The sequence below is a fragment of the Pezoporus wallicus genome, unplaced genomic scaffold (genome assembly GCF_028554395.1).
Source record: "Pezoporus wallicus isolate ANWC-B61680 ecotype Strahan unplaced genomic scaffold, APGP_CSIRO_Pwel_v1 contig_2871, whole genome shotgun sequence".
Lineage (NCBI taxonomy): Eukaryota > Metazoa > Chordata > Aves > Psittaciformes > Psittacidae > Pezoporus > Pezoporus wallicus.
This window is the reverse complement of record NW_026640775.1, coordinates 1144449-1159317: the sequence shown is the minus strand read 5'-3', so window position 1 is coordinate 1159317 and position 14869 is coordinate 1144449. Positions and strand designations below refer to the sequence as shown.

Here is a 14869-nt window from a genome sequence, read left to right as displayed (position 1 = left end):
AGGCGGCAAGGACCATGTAATTGCTAGAGCCAACTTTATTTTTAGGCACCTTCCAGAACACATGCAGGCCTTAAAAGTAAAGATTTAAGAGTAGGGGTTTTTTTGCTGGTTTGGAGCCTTTTTGCCCCTTCCTCCTCCACTGGCTGTTTTAAATACACCATCTGTGAACCAAAGAGGAAAAAAAAATCTCATGAGAGCTGCAGATACTGACTCCCCAACCACTGACTGGGCTTGCTAGATTGCTCTGCACATCACTTAATATACAACACTTCATGAATACTTTGAAAGAAACATCTCTCCATGGTAAATTAAACTGGCAACATTAAGAGAGCTTCTTCTGGCCAGAAATGTCTCTTACAGGCATGACCTTGAACTTGTATATTGGTTATAAAGCACTGACAATAGCAAGCAAACAGCAAGCACTGAGGTCCTGTCACGCTGAACAAAGCAGTGGCAGCTTTCCATTTTACTTTCGTAGGGCTGCACAGGCAGCACAAAACATGCTTGATCTAGTTAATATAAATTAAGCCGTGATAGGAAGGACAAAAATATCACCCTGCAAGTATCTCTACTTCCCAGAGCTGTGCAAGTCTCTGGAGCAGCCTATCAGGATGAAGCATTTTTATCTGGCTAAGACTCACCCATCACTCAAGCATCAGATTCTTCTTTGCAACCTCAGAACTTCCATCTGATCATATCTAAAAAGCTGCCTCTCCCTATTCAAGTTCCCCCTCTTCTCCTATCCTCACCCTTATGACAAAAATGCATCTCTAAACATACAGAGAGTGCACCCTGGGGGAAGAATCAATGCAGCTGGCCTGCGATTAAATCATACCACGCTATTTGGTGGTTTTATTTTTATGACTCCATCAGAGTCCTTTGCTCCTCAGGGCAAATCTCTCCAAGAAGGACAAAACACAGGAGTAGCCTATCCATCACCACCATATACACCACCTGCAAGTGAGTGCTCCAAAGTAACTCCCCAAAATCATCAGCACTTCTGCTAAATGGGATCTCTACTGTCAGTTCTGGAGCTCTGCTAGTGCAATTTGCCAAATCCCACATTTTCTATGGCTTTGTATAAACTGACAAGGTGGGCAAACACCCATGCACATAGGTGCATCTTCTGCAGTGTGAATGAGGAAAGGCACAGATTCTGAATGGTGGTGACAAAAATGGTTTAGTCTTTAAATTCAGACATAGGTTGCACAGGACTGGATCTGCCGCTTCTACAGGAGAGGGAGCCGGGAGGTCATCTGCACTCCTCTCCCATCCTCTCCCTCTCCACAGACAGAGGGCGGAACTCCCTTCTTACCAAGGGTGTGATGTTAGCATGTAGCCATGGCCTGCCTAGAAACACTCACAGCTGTTCCTGCATATGGCAGAGTGCTGCTGCCACACAGGAGTCATTTTGCAGCACGAGATGTGTACAGTAAGACAAAGGCTTCAAAGAGGAGGCAAAAGATAAGGAACAGAGGATCTCTGTCCATTCTTACTTTTTTGGCTACACTAAGAGTCCCTGAATGCTTTTCAAGCTTTCACATATCCTGATTTTTCAGCAGCAGTTTAACACTGAATACCTTCTCGCACTGGAATCAGTCGCTCCCTCGTTTCTATTGTCCATGGCCCTAAGGTAAGATTTGAACTTTCAGCCACTATAACATTAGCTCAATGCATTTGTCTACTGCCACACATTCAGCTACAACGTAAATGAAAGAAAGGCTCCTCAGATCTTGCCTCTTTTCTTTTTTTACCCCTTTTATAGTTATTCCCTGTCTTAATTCATTAGGAAGGAGATGAAAGGAAGGGCCTGGAGCATGTTCTCAGACAGCACATAATGGAGACCAGCAACAGTGTTACCCTGACCAAGCCAGATGATGAAAGCCTGCATTTCAGAGTGTCCACTCTCCACCCTGACACCTTCCCCACACCAAATTTCAGCTCTTTGCTTCTGACCTCACATCAACATTTTATAGCAAAGAACCAGCCCTCACCCTTTGCTACAGACAGCAATTTGGCTTGGAAGGGAGCTAATACATGTTCCCCGGGTCTCAATGCCTGTCATCCGGCAACACAGAGATACACTGCAGCTAAAATCCTGTGTTTAGAAGCAGTGTTGGATTCACCTCCTCAGCACAGCCTGTGTAACATATACTTATGCAGGTGATAATGTCATTCATGCCTGCACACGCAAGCTTTGAGCTCTTCTCAAGGTCACCGAGAAATACATCGGAGCTCAGGACACGTGCAATATGTGCTTCACTTTTAACTGCTTGCTGCCTGTACCCCTATGCCAGCTTCTCCCTTACACCCACCAGCAGTAAGGAAACGCTAACCAAGAAAAGGCAGCTGCAAAGAGAAGCACGGATGTATATATGTGCATATATGCATGTAAAAGGGGAGAAGAACACCTGGCAATGCAAGGGTATTCTGAAAGGTTTGGGAGCAGCACTACAACTACCTTCCCACCTCTCGACTACACTCTTCATTCTAAAGCAGCTGGTGAATAAGCAATTGCCGAGGACTCCTCTGACAGGAAGGGGCTCCAAGCAGATCTCCATCTGTGTGGCCAGACAAAGGGCTACCTCCCTGATGAGCCAGACAAGCACCAGTGCGACAGGCCAGCACATGGACTATTAATACCCAAGTACACTCTGTTTCCATCTCCCACTTGCATCCAGAACTGGAACTGATTCAGGTCCAAGTTATAGAAAAGGAAAAAACAACCCCCCATCCCCTCCCCCAGGAAGCAGGTGGTCCAAAATGTTGTGAATCATAATGAGGAGGTTAAGAGCCATAAATCACTGCAAAGAAAATATTTACAAAACACAAACTGTAACTAATAATTGTATTTAAAAGGGGACTTGGGTGGCTTACAAAATCTGGGAGGCAGACTGTGCTCACTCCACTGCTTCTAGATCAGTCTTGGATCCAAAAAAGAAACCAAACCCAGAGACCTATTTGAATCAAGAGCTTGAGGAATTGTGTGGAGACAAGGACTGCAAGCTATGACTGGCAGAAGGCAATCTTCCCACTGCAAAGGAGAGCACAGACAACGTGGGAAGATCTCTGCAGCTTCTAGTGAAGAACTCGCGTCAAAACAACCCGCCACCCACCACTGAACTGGTATCTACTGAGCAGGATTGGTGGAAAAACAAGTGAAGAATTATGCACCAGACACAAAACCCCTTCCTTGCCCCACCATACTCTAACAGAGTAGGAAGTAACACTGTCAATGGAGCAGTGATAGACTAAGATCCATTCAGCCCGCTGTTTTCTGACAGTGGCCAAGTCTGTGGCATCTGTGGAAGAACACAGATCAGGGCAAATATGCAGTGATTTTTCTCAAGATCCGCCTCCAGCAAACTGAGCCAGTTGATGTCTCAACTTCCAAAGCACCTTACGGACAGGAGTTCCAATCCTAAATTCTTGGTTATATGGAAAAAACTAAGAAACAGAAACCTGGTTGGGTTTGTTTTTTTCCACACGTGGCACCTGATTATTTCCTATGTGCATCCTTGTAAGTGAAAACGAGACAGTTTCCTATTTTATTTCTCAGACCATATGTATGCATGTACTTGTCATATGCCTTCACTCCTGTCAGCTCTTTTTGTAAGTGAAGATTTCATTTCTTCTCATAGAGAACCTGCTACATCCCTTTCATCACTACCATTATCCTTCTCTGTACTACTTCTAGATCTGCTACAGCCTTTGAGAGATATGCAGAAGTACCACAGCTGTATACTCTAACATAATGATATTTGCTGGTTTATTTCCTATTTCTCTTTCAAAATCATTTTTAAATTTGTCTCACTAGGCACAAGCCTACAAGTGCTGACAATAATCTGCCTCATACTCAAAATAATAAAATAATCTGCCTCATACTCAAAGCAAATTCCTGATGCTAAATGTCAGAGTTTGCTACCTCAAGACAGCAATTTCCAAGCTGAGGTGGCCAAACAATCAGCAGCTAGTTACTTATTTGAAGGTAATTCTTCCCAGTGTCTACCTGCTCAGCAGTATTGAAAGACAAGTGAGGATATTCATTAAACATACTCTTCACCTGAAATACCTCACATGAGCAATTGCTTTAATTACTAAAGTGATGAAAAATAATTACAGAAGAAAATTCTGCAATCTCAAACTAGGCAAAAAATACCCAAGGGAAAGTCATCATTATAATATCATCCATGTGTTATAAAAGGCAGTTGAGGAGCCCCTTGGTGCCATTGGCTCCCTTCTTTCCAAACCCTTGCCAGATGTATGACGCACAGCCAGATAACCAAGCAGCTTCCCTGTCTTGCTTCTGAACACAGTATGTAGGGGTCTCCCACCACAGATGGGTCTTCTTTAAGGAGTCACAAAGTCAATATCCCTTTATCATACAGCAGATGAGTTAAATATGTTTCAGTATGGCACATTGAGAAGCTGAGAGACACTATGCTCTGTAATTAAATGATGCTGGATGCTGGTTCATGACAACGCAACACCAAGGCGACAGCACCTGCCATTTTCATGCGAAGTAATTTACATAAACTTATTCCTCTACTTCTATACCTCCAGCTGCATTCCATAATTTATACAGACACACAAATTCTTCCCTCTGACATTAACAAGAGAAATGAGTTGAATAATCAGCTCACAGTGTTAAGTGCATTGCATTTACTATCAAGCAAGCTTTTTTAGTTCAGCGGATGATTAATCTTCCCTCTGCGGGTAGAGTAGCAGGAGATGCAGAGAGCTGACAATTGCTCTCGGCTTCTGGCCATGCACTCCATACGCTCACCTTGCAAGAGCAGTGTTCGCTGGATCCCTCCAAGAGCTGCTCTAATTCATTAACCCAGCAAAAGAATTGGGCAGCTTTCTGCCAGGTCAGTGAATTAAAGTAGCTCACATAAGGAATGCCAGAGCCAGTAAAAAGGAGCAGGAGTTTGTGCTTAAAGCCAGAACTCGCCTTTCTGACAGCAGTGAATCTTTAGATCAGCTCAGCTGCCAGAGGTACTGCAGCTCGTTAGCATCTCCACTCACAGCTATCTGTGCTGGGGGCCTCCATTAGGGATAAGCACACTAATGTAAACCAAGAAGGGGGAAGGGGGAAGTAACCAGGGGACCCAGCACCATAAGAAGTGAAAACAGAGTGTCAATGGTTGAAGAGACAACAGGCTGCAACAGGCAGACTCAGTAGGCCAAATATGGTCTGGTACCTCAGCCTATTTTTAATCCAGGTCCTTCAGCTGTGCTTTGGGACAGTATCAAGAGAAAGGACAGATGCCTGGAGATGAAGCCTGGGAGACCCACATGCCAGGCAAGAAACAAAGCCCCACGGATGAGGCTTGATCCTAAAATAAAAAAAAAGATTCCAAAATACTAAGCTGTTTGTATTACACAACCTATTGTGCCAGTTTCTTCTCCATGCCCCTGCTCTGAAAGCTTTGAATGCTTTCCACTACACTCAGACCTCCAGAATCAAGCTCATCCTTAGCTGATGACACCAACCAGTCATTCCCCTTTTGCTCAAGGCTTTTAGACTGCGTAGGAAGGCATGGACTTTGACTCTCAAAGTCTATTTTACTGAAGTTCACTGCTGATGTTTGACCTCAGGCTTCCAGACCATTGTCTATTAATTCAGACACCACCAAACTCAACTCATTCAAATGGACTTCCTCACCAGAATCTGCCAAGTTTCTATGAGAAGGTGCTTCTACAGTTAGGAACATTCTTATAGACCCCATTACATTGCTGTGTAACATCTTGCCAAACAAATGGAAATTCCCTTTCCGTGAGGGACCTTTAAGCCACTCCATATTCTCTGCTACTTTTGCATTTATCCTAAAGGCTACCAGCAAGAAAACCCTGCCATCTGAGCACACCTTTTGCTATCTTTGCCAACTGGACCAAGCACAGGCCTTATTCTTAAAAGCAAAGAGAGACCTTATCTGTCTGGCTGAAGGAATTTCTGAATCATCCCACGGGAGCACAGGCTTTAACTCAGCAACAAAAAAATGTACCAGCTGTCTGGTCTGGTGTATCGCCTTCACATGACAGCAGCTGCACTTGTCAGTTGCAGTAATGGGACGGAAGGACCATACATCACCCGTGATGAGTTTTTGCTCTGCTGAAGTTAGCACTGTTGTTTGAGCAAGACAACAGAATGGTGAAAGGAAAAGATACCTTAAAGGATAGCAGTCAAGTCCACATGTCCTGTAAGTAAGAACAAGCATGTGTGATGGACTAAATGCTTGACGTTGGCTATAAATGTTCAGGGTGAAATAACTAAGTTGTTCCGTTGTATTTTAATAGCACACTTTTGTTTGAGTAACTACTGAGTCTTCCTCCTTCCCCTAGTTCCTACATCATTAATCAGCGTATTGAGAAGGAGAAAAGTTACAAGCAATTACATCCCAAGGCAGCCCACAGAATCAAAATAACTTCATACAGGAGTCCTAAGCAGAAAGATAAAGGGAGTCAGAAGATCCAGGACCCTGTGCATGTGAAAGTTTGGCACATGAAAGGTCCTTATCTGAGCTGCCTTCTCCCTCCCCCTGGATTTCTTCATGTGCCGCCATCTGGGATCCTCTGAGTTTGATCAATCCCAGCCATAGCAGCAGCAATGTGCTCATCTGCCCCCATACTCTTTTCCCAGCTATCCATGGCCTGTGAGCCCAACTCCACATGCTCAGCTCACACATCTTTAACCACATCAAATGGTCAGACCAGACGTACCCACCTGCTTCCATCAGCCAGTACAAGCGTTACGTGTTACTGAGCCTGTTTCTCACATAACCCCTGCCAGCCAGGCTCCCTCCACAGCCTCCTGGCAACACCACTACCTCCCAGCAGTCTCCCAGCAACGCTCCCTCTGGCACAGATGGGCTCCCAGTCTCCCCTTGCAGGCTAGCCAGCCTCCCCAAGCACTGCAGGCTCCTTGGAGCCGGCATCAGTTGATGAAACACAGAGCTCAGGCCTGCAGTGCCACGGAGATGGCTCCTAATATGGAAGAGGAGCAGGAGGACTGGCAAGAGCTTACATCCAAGGTCAAGGCTCGCATCATTTCCATTAAAAATGAACACTCTAAAGCTCTGGGCAAGGCTGGGAACAGCAAAAAATACACAGGAAAGCCACTGCCCTGTTTTATTCCCTGTTTCCAGCTTTCTCATCCAACTGGCAGCGCTTGAGATAGCTGCTGGAGACGGGCAGCCCAAACCTTACGAATTGGAACAGCACTGGGCAACCTGGTACTAAAATGATGACTTGCATTTCTGCATACTGCACCAGCTCGAAGTTTTATTTTCAGCCCGATCTCATCTACATTTGTGTTTGCTGAGGCTTCATTTATGCACTATCAATGCACTTTACAGGGTTTGTACTCCTTTTCTTCTTCAAGATGCTGAAGTTGTTGCATTCCTAGGATGAACTCATAGATACCAAAGTCATAACCAGCGGTGCCAACCATGCAGCCCCCCGCCCACTTCAGAAGAGGCAGATGTGCATCCTGGGGACCATGCATACTTGAGCTGGCCCTATCAGCTCTTCCAATTGTTGGCACTGAATTCACTCAGTACTTAAAGGGGGGGAAAATAATCTCTATGAGCCAGACACCCAACTACAAGTAAAACTGAAAGCATTAACAGATTAAATCCACCCCTGAGAACCGAAGGCTCACCATAAGGTTCTTTATTAGGAAGTTAAGTCTTAACAAGTGGTTTAAGGGGTGGATAAAGCTTTTGCTGGGATAATCTGCCAGCATGCTGCCCAGTGCCAGTTCCAGGCCATGGGAAGAAAAAAGCAAAAAACCTAAGAAGGTGAAAATCTTTGTCTGGCAAAGTAGCTTTGTTTAGCCCAGTAGCTAAGAGGTCCTCTCCTATCTTTGCCCCCTGAAGCTCCTTGCCATCTTCAGAAAGTGAAAGTATTTTTGTACTCTGCTAACTTCCTGAAAATAAAGACACATTGGGATTACACCTACATGCATGTGCTCATCCTAATCCTTTGTACCATCAACCTTCCAGAATTTGCCTCCATCACATTCATTTGAACTGCTTGCCAATTAACACAAGGTAATTAACACCTTTGTAAAGGACTGTCTTCAGACAATGCCTCCATGGTAAAAACACCATGATCCCAAGTACTACTGCTCTTTGCAAACACCAATTCACAAGCAGAACATGTACAAGAGGAAGGTAGTAGAAGGTCAGAAGCTATGTTTTATTTATCGTTCTCTCCTTTTCAAGCCTACCACTGATTTGCTGCGTACTTAAGAAGCAGTCAGCAGCCTAATCAATGGCTGCTTTTCCCCACAGCACTGTGCTGCTCTCCTGGCTCCTCACCCTTCTGCACTTACTGCGAGAGATCCGTTCTGCGTGCTGGCTGTGTTCGTGCTCTGCTCTCCATGCGGCTGCGTGCTTCCGTAGAGTGTCAGATTGTGCTCGCTGGTCTGGCCTGCATAGTCCTGAGTGTGTGGCACCCCATACTCTGTGGGAATCCCGTTCTGTGGGGGTGGCGGAAATGGGATTGTGGTGAATGGCTGCACCATTGCATCAGGAGTTGCTGCTGGCTCCTGGTTACCCTGAAGAGAGGGAAAAGGAGAAAACAGCTGTATACTACAGAAGATAAATCAAACCATCAGCATGAGAAATTACACACAGGTGTTCATGTGAATATCCCACCCACTGCCACCATCATATTGCACAGTCTTCTATTATCTTCTCTATCAAAAAGAGCACGCCTTGCTTCTCTGAGCCATGACACTATTTTCTTAATCTTTCTGGGCAACTTTCTCACTACTGGGTGGCACACAAAGAACCAATTATGGGGCTTGCAAATTGCATGCCCCTGTAATCTCACACAGGGCTTTATGCACAGTAAAGCAGTATTTTGGAAGCGGAAAGAGGCACTGAAACATCGGAACAGAGAAGGAAACACAGACAGAAGAACAGGGTTCTTCAATATCCCTAAAAGTACCATATCTGGGTCCAGCTCCTTCAGTCTGACCCTCATGGTCCTGCTCACAAGCAAGCACATTGTCTGGTTCAGAGCACACTTCCCTATTGTGTAAAGAGGAATGCTCTCTAAAACTCATCTGTGCAGCAGTTCCCTCCTTTGCTCCAGCAGCACCAAATACAGAGCACAGGTGCTCAGGAATATCCCATTTGCTTCTTGCTGGCCATACAGAAGACACCGAAGAGCTGTGGGGAACTGAGCCGAGACTGGAAACCTAGAAGACATTCCCTCCCTCCCAGTGCTGAGCACCACACATCACACTACCATCACATAAGGCATTAATAACTCACTCCTCCCCCAGCTTACACTATCCCACAGAGACCTCTACACTAGGACAGTGAACTTTTTAGCAGCTTTTAGCACTGCCTTAGATGTAGTTGACACCAGCCAGATGACTCAGAAACAGACAACTGACCATGCAAAATATATTCCCCAAGGACAATTAAAATGCTACCCCACCATGCCTGAAAACCACCCAAGGCAAACACAAAAGCATGCAGCCACTGCAGGGATCTCACCGAGGCGGGAGAAGGGAGCTGTATTCATTCAGCCACCTGGGGCAAAGGAGAACGGCCTTGACATTGAAGCCCAGGCTGCTGCACCGCTCCTACTGCTTCCACTGCCGCAGCAGGGGAGAGAGAAAATCCACGGAACAGATTTATGATAGGAGGGCTGTTTGATTTATGTGTGTGTCAACAGACTAATCCTGATTTTAAATTCTGGCTGCTGTTCCAGCCCTGGGTCCTCCACCACAGAGCCCGGGGGTGCTCCGAGTCTATTCTGACACCAGCACACTTAAATCAATGGAGAAAAGCGGAGCAGACCTTGTCCCACGGATCGGAAAGGCAGTAGGAATTACCAAGCAGCCTGTCAGCAGAGAGCGTGCAGGGGCTGACGGACCTCCAGTGAAGCCGGACAAACCTTTCAGTCCCTTTATCAGCCTACCTGCAGCTTTCCCTTCTGGGCGAAGGAAACAATGATGAACGCAGCGCACCTCCAGCCAGCACCGGGTCATTCAGACACTGGCTGAATCCCAAATTTGCTCTGACATTAGTCTATCTGGTCTGCCTCCCTCGGGGGCCACGTGGCCACGTGCTCCCGCAGCTGGGGAGAAGGAGAGGGAAGGGCATTCAATACCACTTAGCAGAGCTGAGCTGCAGCCTTGGCCCGCACCCGAACGGGCAGTCTCATTAACTGAAGTCCAGCCCTGCTGCCTGCAGGAACACAAAACTCTGCAGCTTTATCGGAGAAAGAAGCATTGAGGCAAGCACGCCAGTCACAGCCAGTGCTTGGGTCCTTGCACACACTGCCCCAGGCAGCTGCAGCCCTGCATCGCCTGCTAGCAGCTCTGTGGAGGCTTTCCACACACCCAGCACATCTCCTGAGAGCAGAACAGGGTGGAAGGTTTTCACCTCTGAAAAAGAGGGCAGCTCCACCAGCCCTCTGCATCTGCTCACTCCTTTGCCATTGTCAGCTTCAAAGCAAGGAGCTTCTGGCTCGTCTTAAACCATCCCCAAGATCTGCAGGGAGAGCGTGACAAACGGGAGGGAGGTGAGGCTGAATGATGGTTATCCCAAACCAGATATCAGCAACCACAACACTCGCCCACTCAGGCTATTTATCCCCTTGTCATGCTAGCTCCACTCCATCCGCATACTCTTTTGCTTACTGTATTTAATTATATCCAACTGCCTGGTGTACTGCTTAGCATCATAGATTAGAATCATAGAATAGTTAGATTGGAAAGGACCCTCAAAGGTCACCTAGTCCAACACCCCTACAATTAATAGGGACACCCTCAACTAGATTGGGTTGCTTCCACACAGCCCATGTTGCCTATCCTTTTCTTGTGTTTAAAATACAAGCTAAATATGAAACTGATGTTTTTAAATCTAAATTTAGAAAACTGGCAGGGTAACTCCAGGGAAGATGCAGTAGCAGAAACTATTTCCAGTTTTCTGAGGACAAGTTGGATGTAAAAGCAGTAGTACCCCAGATCAGAGGAAGAGAATGCTAATTAGCCATAAACAAAACCTATGCTGCCGTCCTCTCAGCAGTGCACGGCTGTTCCCCAAAGGATACACTCCAGTGTTTTGTTTCATCTCACTCTTAAGACTACTTAAAATGCCAGCCCATCAACCTTATATAATCTTATTTTCAGCATTTTTACCCCTCAGTTAACAATGTTCCTTCCAGTTTAAATGCATTTCAACCTTTTAAATACTTCTGTCCCTTCTTCAATTATCTCCAAATGTTTGAAGGATGAAAAATGCTCTCTCTCACTTCTGTTGCTTGTGGCATTTTGATAATACATATTTATTTTGAGCTTAATCAAACCTTGCAAGCCAAAATACCTGGTAACTTCATTACTTCCCTCTGACCTTCTTCAGATTTTCCAATAAGGGATTTCTGGTGCAGAATGAAATGTTTTTAATACCATTGTCACTCCCTCCCAATCACACCAACATGCAAAAATCGTACCTTTTATTACAAATGTAGCCTGAATTTAATGTCTCAGGTTATCTGCAGATCTATCACCATTATGCTTGCTCAGGTTTCATAGTCCCATAGAGTATCTCTATCTCGAATTTTTTTCTCTTGATATGACGATGTACACATTTCCCATCTGATTTTTTTTTTGTAATTTTAATTTCCTTTGATGCTTTACAATTACTTTTTTCTCCTGTTTCCACTAGTGTCTACAGAAAGGAGCTCCCGATGTGATCTCTGCAGGTTTCACGGCATACTGATATCCTCCAAACCCAATGGAGATTCTACCTCCTCTGTTATTCTACCAAACTTCAATATTTACACAACACTTCATATTTTCAAGAACTAACACAGAAAAGAAAAAAAAGTCTCCATTTATCTTCAAATACAGAACCCGAACTCCTCTCCCTACTCCTAACCCACCAGGGAAAATCCTGCAGCCACGCATTGCTTTTCCCACCTCTCAGGAGGTACAAAGAACATGGAGAAACACCCAAACCTCCTGGTGGAGGTACATAGGTAGAAGGGGAGACCCACATGAAGGTATTTAGCCCATGCAATCTTCACAGCATACCCCACTGCACTGCCAGTCTTGTCTGTGTTAGCTCATCAAATTCTCTTCAGCATTTACTCAAATGCAACAACAGACCACGATGGGTATGTCCAAGAGTAGTCACCATCCCCAAACACACACAAGTATGCCATCAGAGGACTAGGAAAGCCTGGCTGCAGCTCCCCCCAAGAACTATTAGCCATCTTCACCTAGTGTGATGGATTATCTTAACTACCCCTTAGGAGCAGCCAACCACAATGCGGGGTGGCTGCTGGAGTCTCCAGGAGGTGAGCCTTAGGGACATTTGGCTGCAGGAATAATTTCAGCAGATCCAGGTTAACCAATTCTCTCTGTGAGTTTATGCTGCCATGCACAGACCACGCTAGCTGCCATCCTGTGCTCACCAAGCTGGGAAAGGCTGTTCAGTACAACTGGAACTCAGTGTAATTAACACATACTCCTCTTCTTTGAAAAAAAGGAGAATACTTCAGTACAATATATGGTAATCTCTGGTTCAAAGAAAAACAGCCGTTCCTATGTTTTCTATTCATTCTGTTGCTCTGCTCCCAACAGAAATCACTCATCCACATCAGGCAGGAATTCAAAGCAGCTCCCCTCCTGCAAAATGTTGACATCTGATTCATCAGCACCCAAGCCCTCACGGCACAAAAAGGATATCCATCAGGGCTCCCCTTTCAGGTCCCTATTCTCAGCCCTACAAAAGTCCAGTCATGTCCTCACAGGTACCAATTTCCTTCCTTAAATCAGGGTTTTGCCTATACAGGTCAGTACAAACCCACCCCACGTTTTGTTTAAAAAGTCAAAATAGCTATACCAGTGAAGAATCCCTAATGAGGACACACTGCTAGGAGTTTACGCAGCTTTAACTTAATTAACAAGCTCTGTAGCTCCAAGCTAAGCAGAGGAGCAGTAAGTAACTGCATGTAGCAGTACCTTGCAGAAGGGTGGAAGCTGGGGACCACGTCTCAACAAGGAGCAACGTGGTTCATTCAGCAAACGCAACACAGGATGAATTCTTTCAGCAGACAGCAGGTGGTGATCCAAGATCACGGCACCGGGGCTCCAAGAGGGAACACCAGAAAGGCACACAAAGGCCTCCTACTTCCACAAAGCTGTCAAAGATCAGTCTATTCTGTGAAGGGCTGGTTTTGTTTTGCTCATTAGAGAAACAGGTGTAATTACAGGGATATGAAAGGAGCCTCATAGCAGTGCAGCTCCACATCCCTTCTGCATTGGTAGGCCACAATATGCAAAGATATTAAAGCATGACCAACCACAGAAATTACAATCCTTGTGAAGCTGAACTGGTACAATTTCTGTACAGACATTTCCATGCAAACTGCCACAAGGTCTGTGCTGTTCATAACCCTCTTGCAAGTCATAAGCATCACAGAAAGGTGAAGAGAAATGCTACAGCATGAAACATCAAATAATCTCTTAAATATGCCTTTCAACTCTGGTAATCCCCAGACGTGAATATATGCCTATTACGGGGAACAGGGTTTCTAATAGGTATGCCTTCACTGAACTCATTTGACGACAACTCGAAGCAGCTGACTTGCAGCTAACAGGGGCAATTAACCTGTTTGTGAAGACCAGTGTGTTCCAGGCTACCCCTGTTTGCTCTCTGCACTAACCTAATCCCTTTCGTAAACAGCACAAACATTTGTAGCTCAGATCTGAAGAGCCTGGTATGCCTCTTCAACCTGGAGCCGCTGCCTGCCCCCAGCTCTGTGCATGAAAGGGATCCTTGTGAGCAAGGGGGATGTAGGGACCGCACTGTCCCTCCTCCAACCCAGGTCACAGCATGACACATGGCTTTGGCAGAAGAGGCCAAGCGCTGCTCCCAGGCTGTATGAAGAGAAGGGAGAAAGGACCTGCCATACCACACTGCTACCCAGGAGAATATATAGGAGAATGCCCAGAGAATAATAAGGAACATGGGCTGGGGTTTCCCATTCCATCCCCCCACCACCCCCCCTTCTCACAGCTGAACACAAATTAAGATTGCTGTTGCAGGCTCCCCTCCCCAGCCTCTTCCAACACAACCTCTCCTTCCTTCAAGGGCTGCTCCAGCAGGAGCTCCAGGGGGACTCATGCTCTCAGCCATGACTCCAGAGTTGCTCTCCATTCCACCTCCAGCTGTGCACTCATGTGTTCTCTCCCCTGCCAGCCACAGTGCTCCATCCATCCTGTGCTGAGCCATTTCAGCACATATCCCAGGGAGAAAAACCAACTCACTTTTTATTGTCAGGTTTGTTCCCAGTTAAGAGTGCTGAAATGGCCTGGCAAAGAGTTGGAGGAGAACCAGAGCCAGAAAAGAGAGGGGATGGAGAAGCTGGGGAGGGAAGTGCCATGTGCACCAGCACTTAGATGAGCTCAGGCGTCTCTGACATCCATTAACCCTCTTCCCCATGCAATCCCACAATTTGCACACTGACAATGAACGTATCAGCAAGCAGTTTCTTTGCAAATGGGAATGGATACAAAGCGGTGTGAGGCATGCTCCGAGACCCACCAGGAACTCAAGCATTATCCCTTCCAGAAAATCACAGCTGGGTGCTATTACAGACACAAACCCCAACCTACATTAGTAGCTCTTACAGCAAGATGGAACCTTAAGCCTTGATTTTAGAAATTGGTTTTTTGCTCTTTACAGTCATGAGGATACTCAAACACAAGGCAAAGTGATGTACAGGGTGACAAAGTGATAACGGCTTTCTTACAACTCCTCAATCATGCTATGTATGACGCCCACGAACATCACACCATCTCTTAATCCCTCAAAAGTAATAACACTTTCTCCAC

General features: G+C 45.8%; 1 protein-coding gene across 28 annotated transcripts in view; it reads right to left on the bottom strand.

Annotated features, from left to right (window-relative positions):
- Positions 1-14869, bottom strand: part of RBFOX2 (RNA binding fox-1 homolog 2) — a 166499-nt gene that overhangs the window by 46312 nt on the left and 105318 nt on the right. For all 28 annotated transcript variants that reach the window (XR_008973658.1, XR_008973659.1, XR_008973660.1 and 25 more), the window contains one exon: positions 8339-8563. Coding sequence is in view for 19 of the 28 variants with exons in the window: in XM_057420626.1 (XP_057276609.1) it covers positions 8339-8563 (225 nt within the window). In the remaining 9 variants the exon portion in view is untranslated. The remainder of the gene's footprint in view (positions 1-8338; positions 8564-14869) is intronic.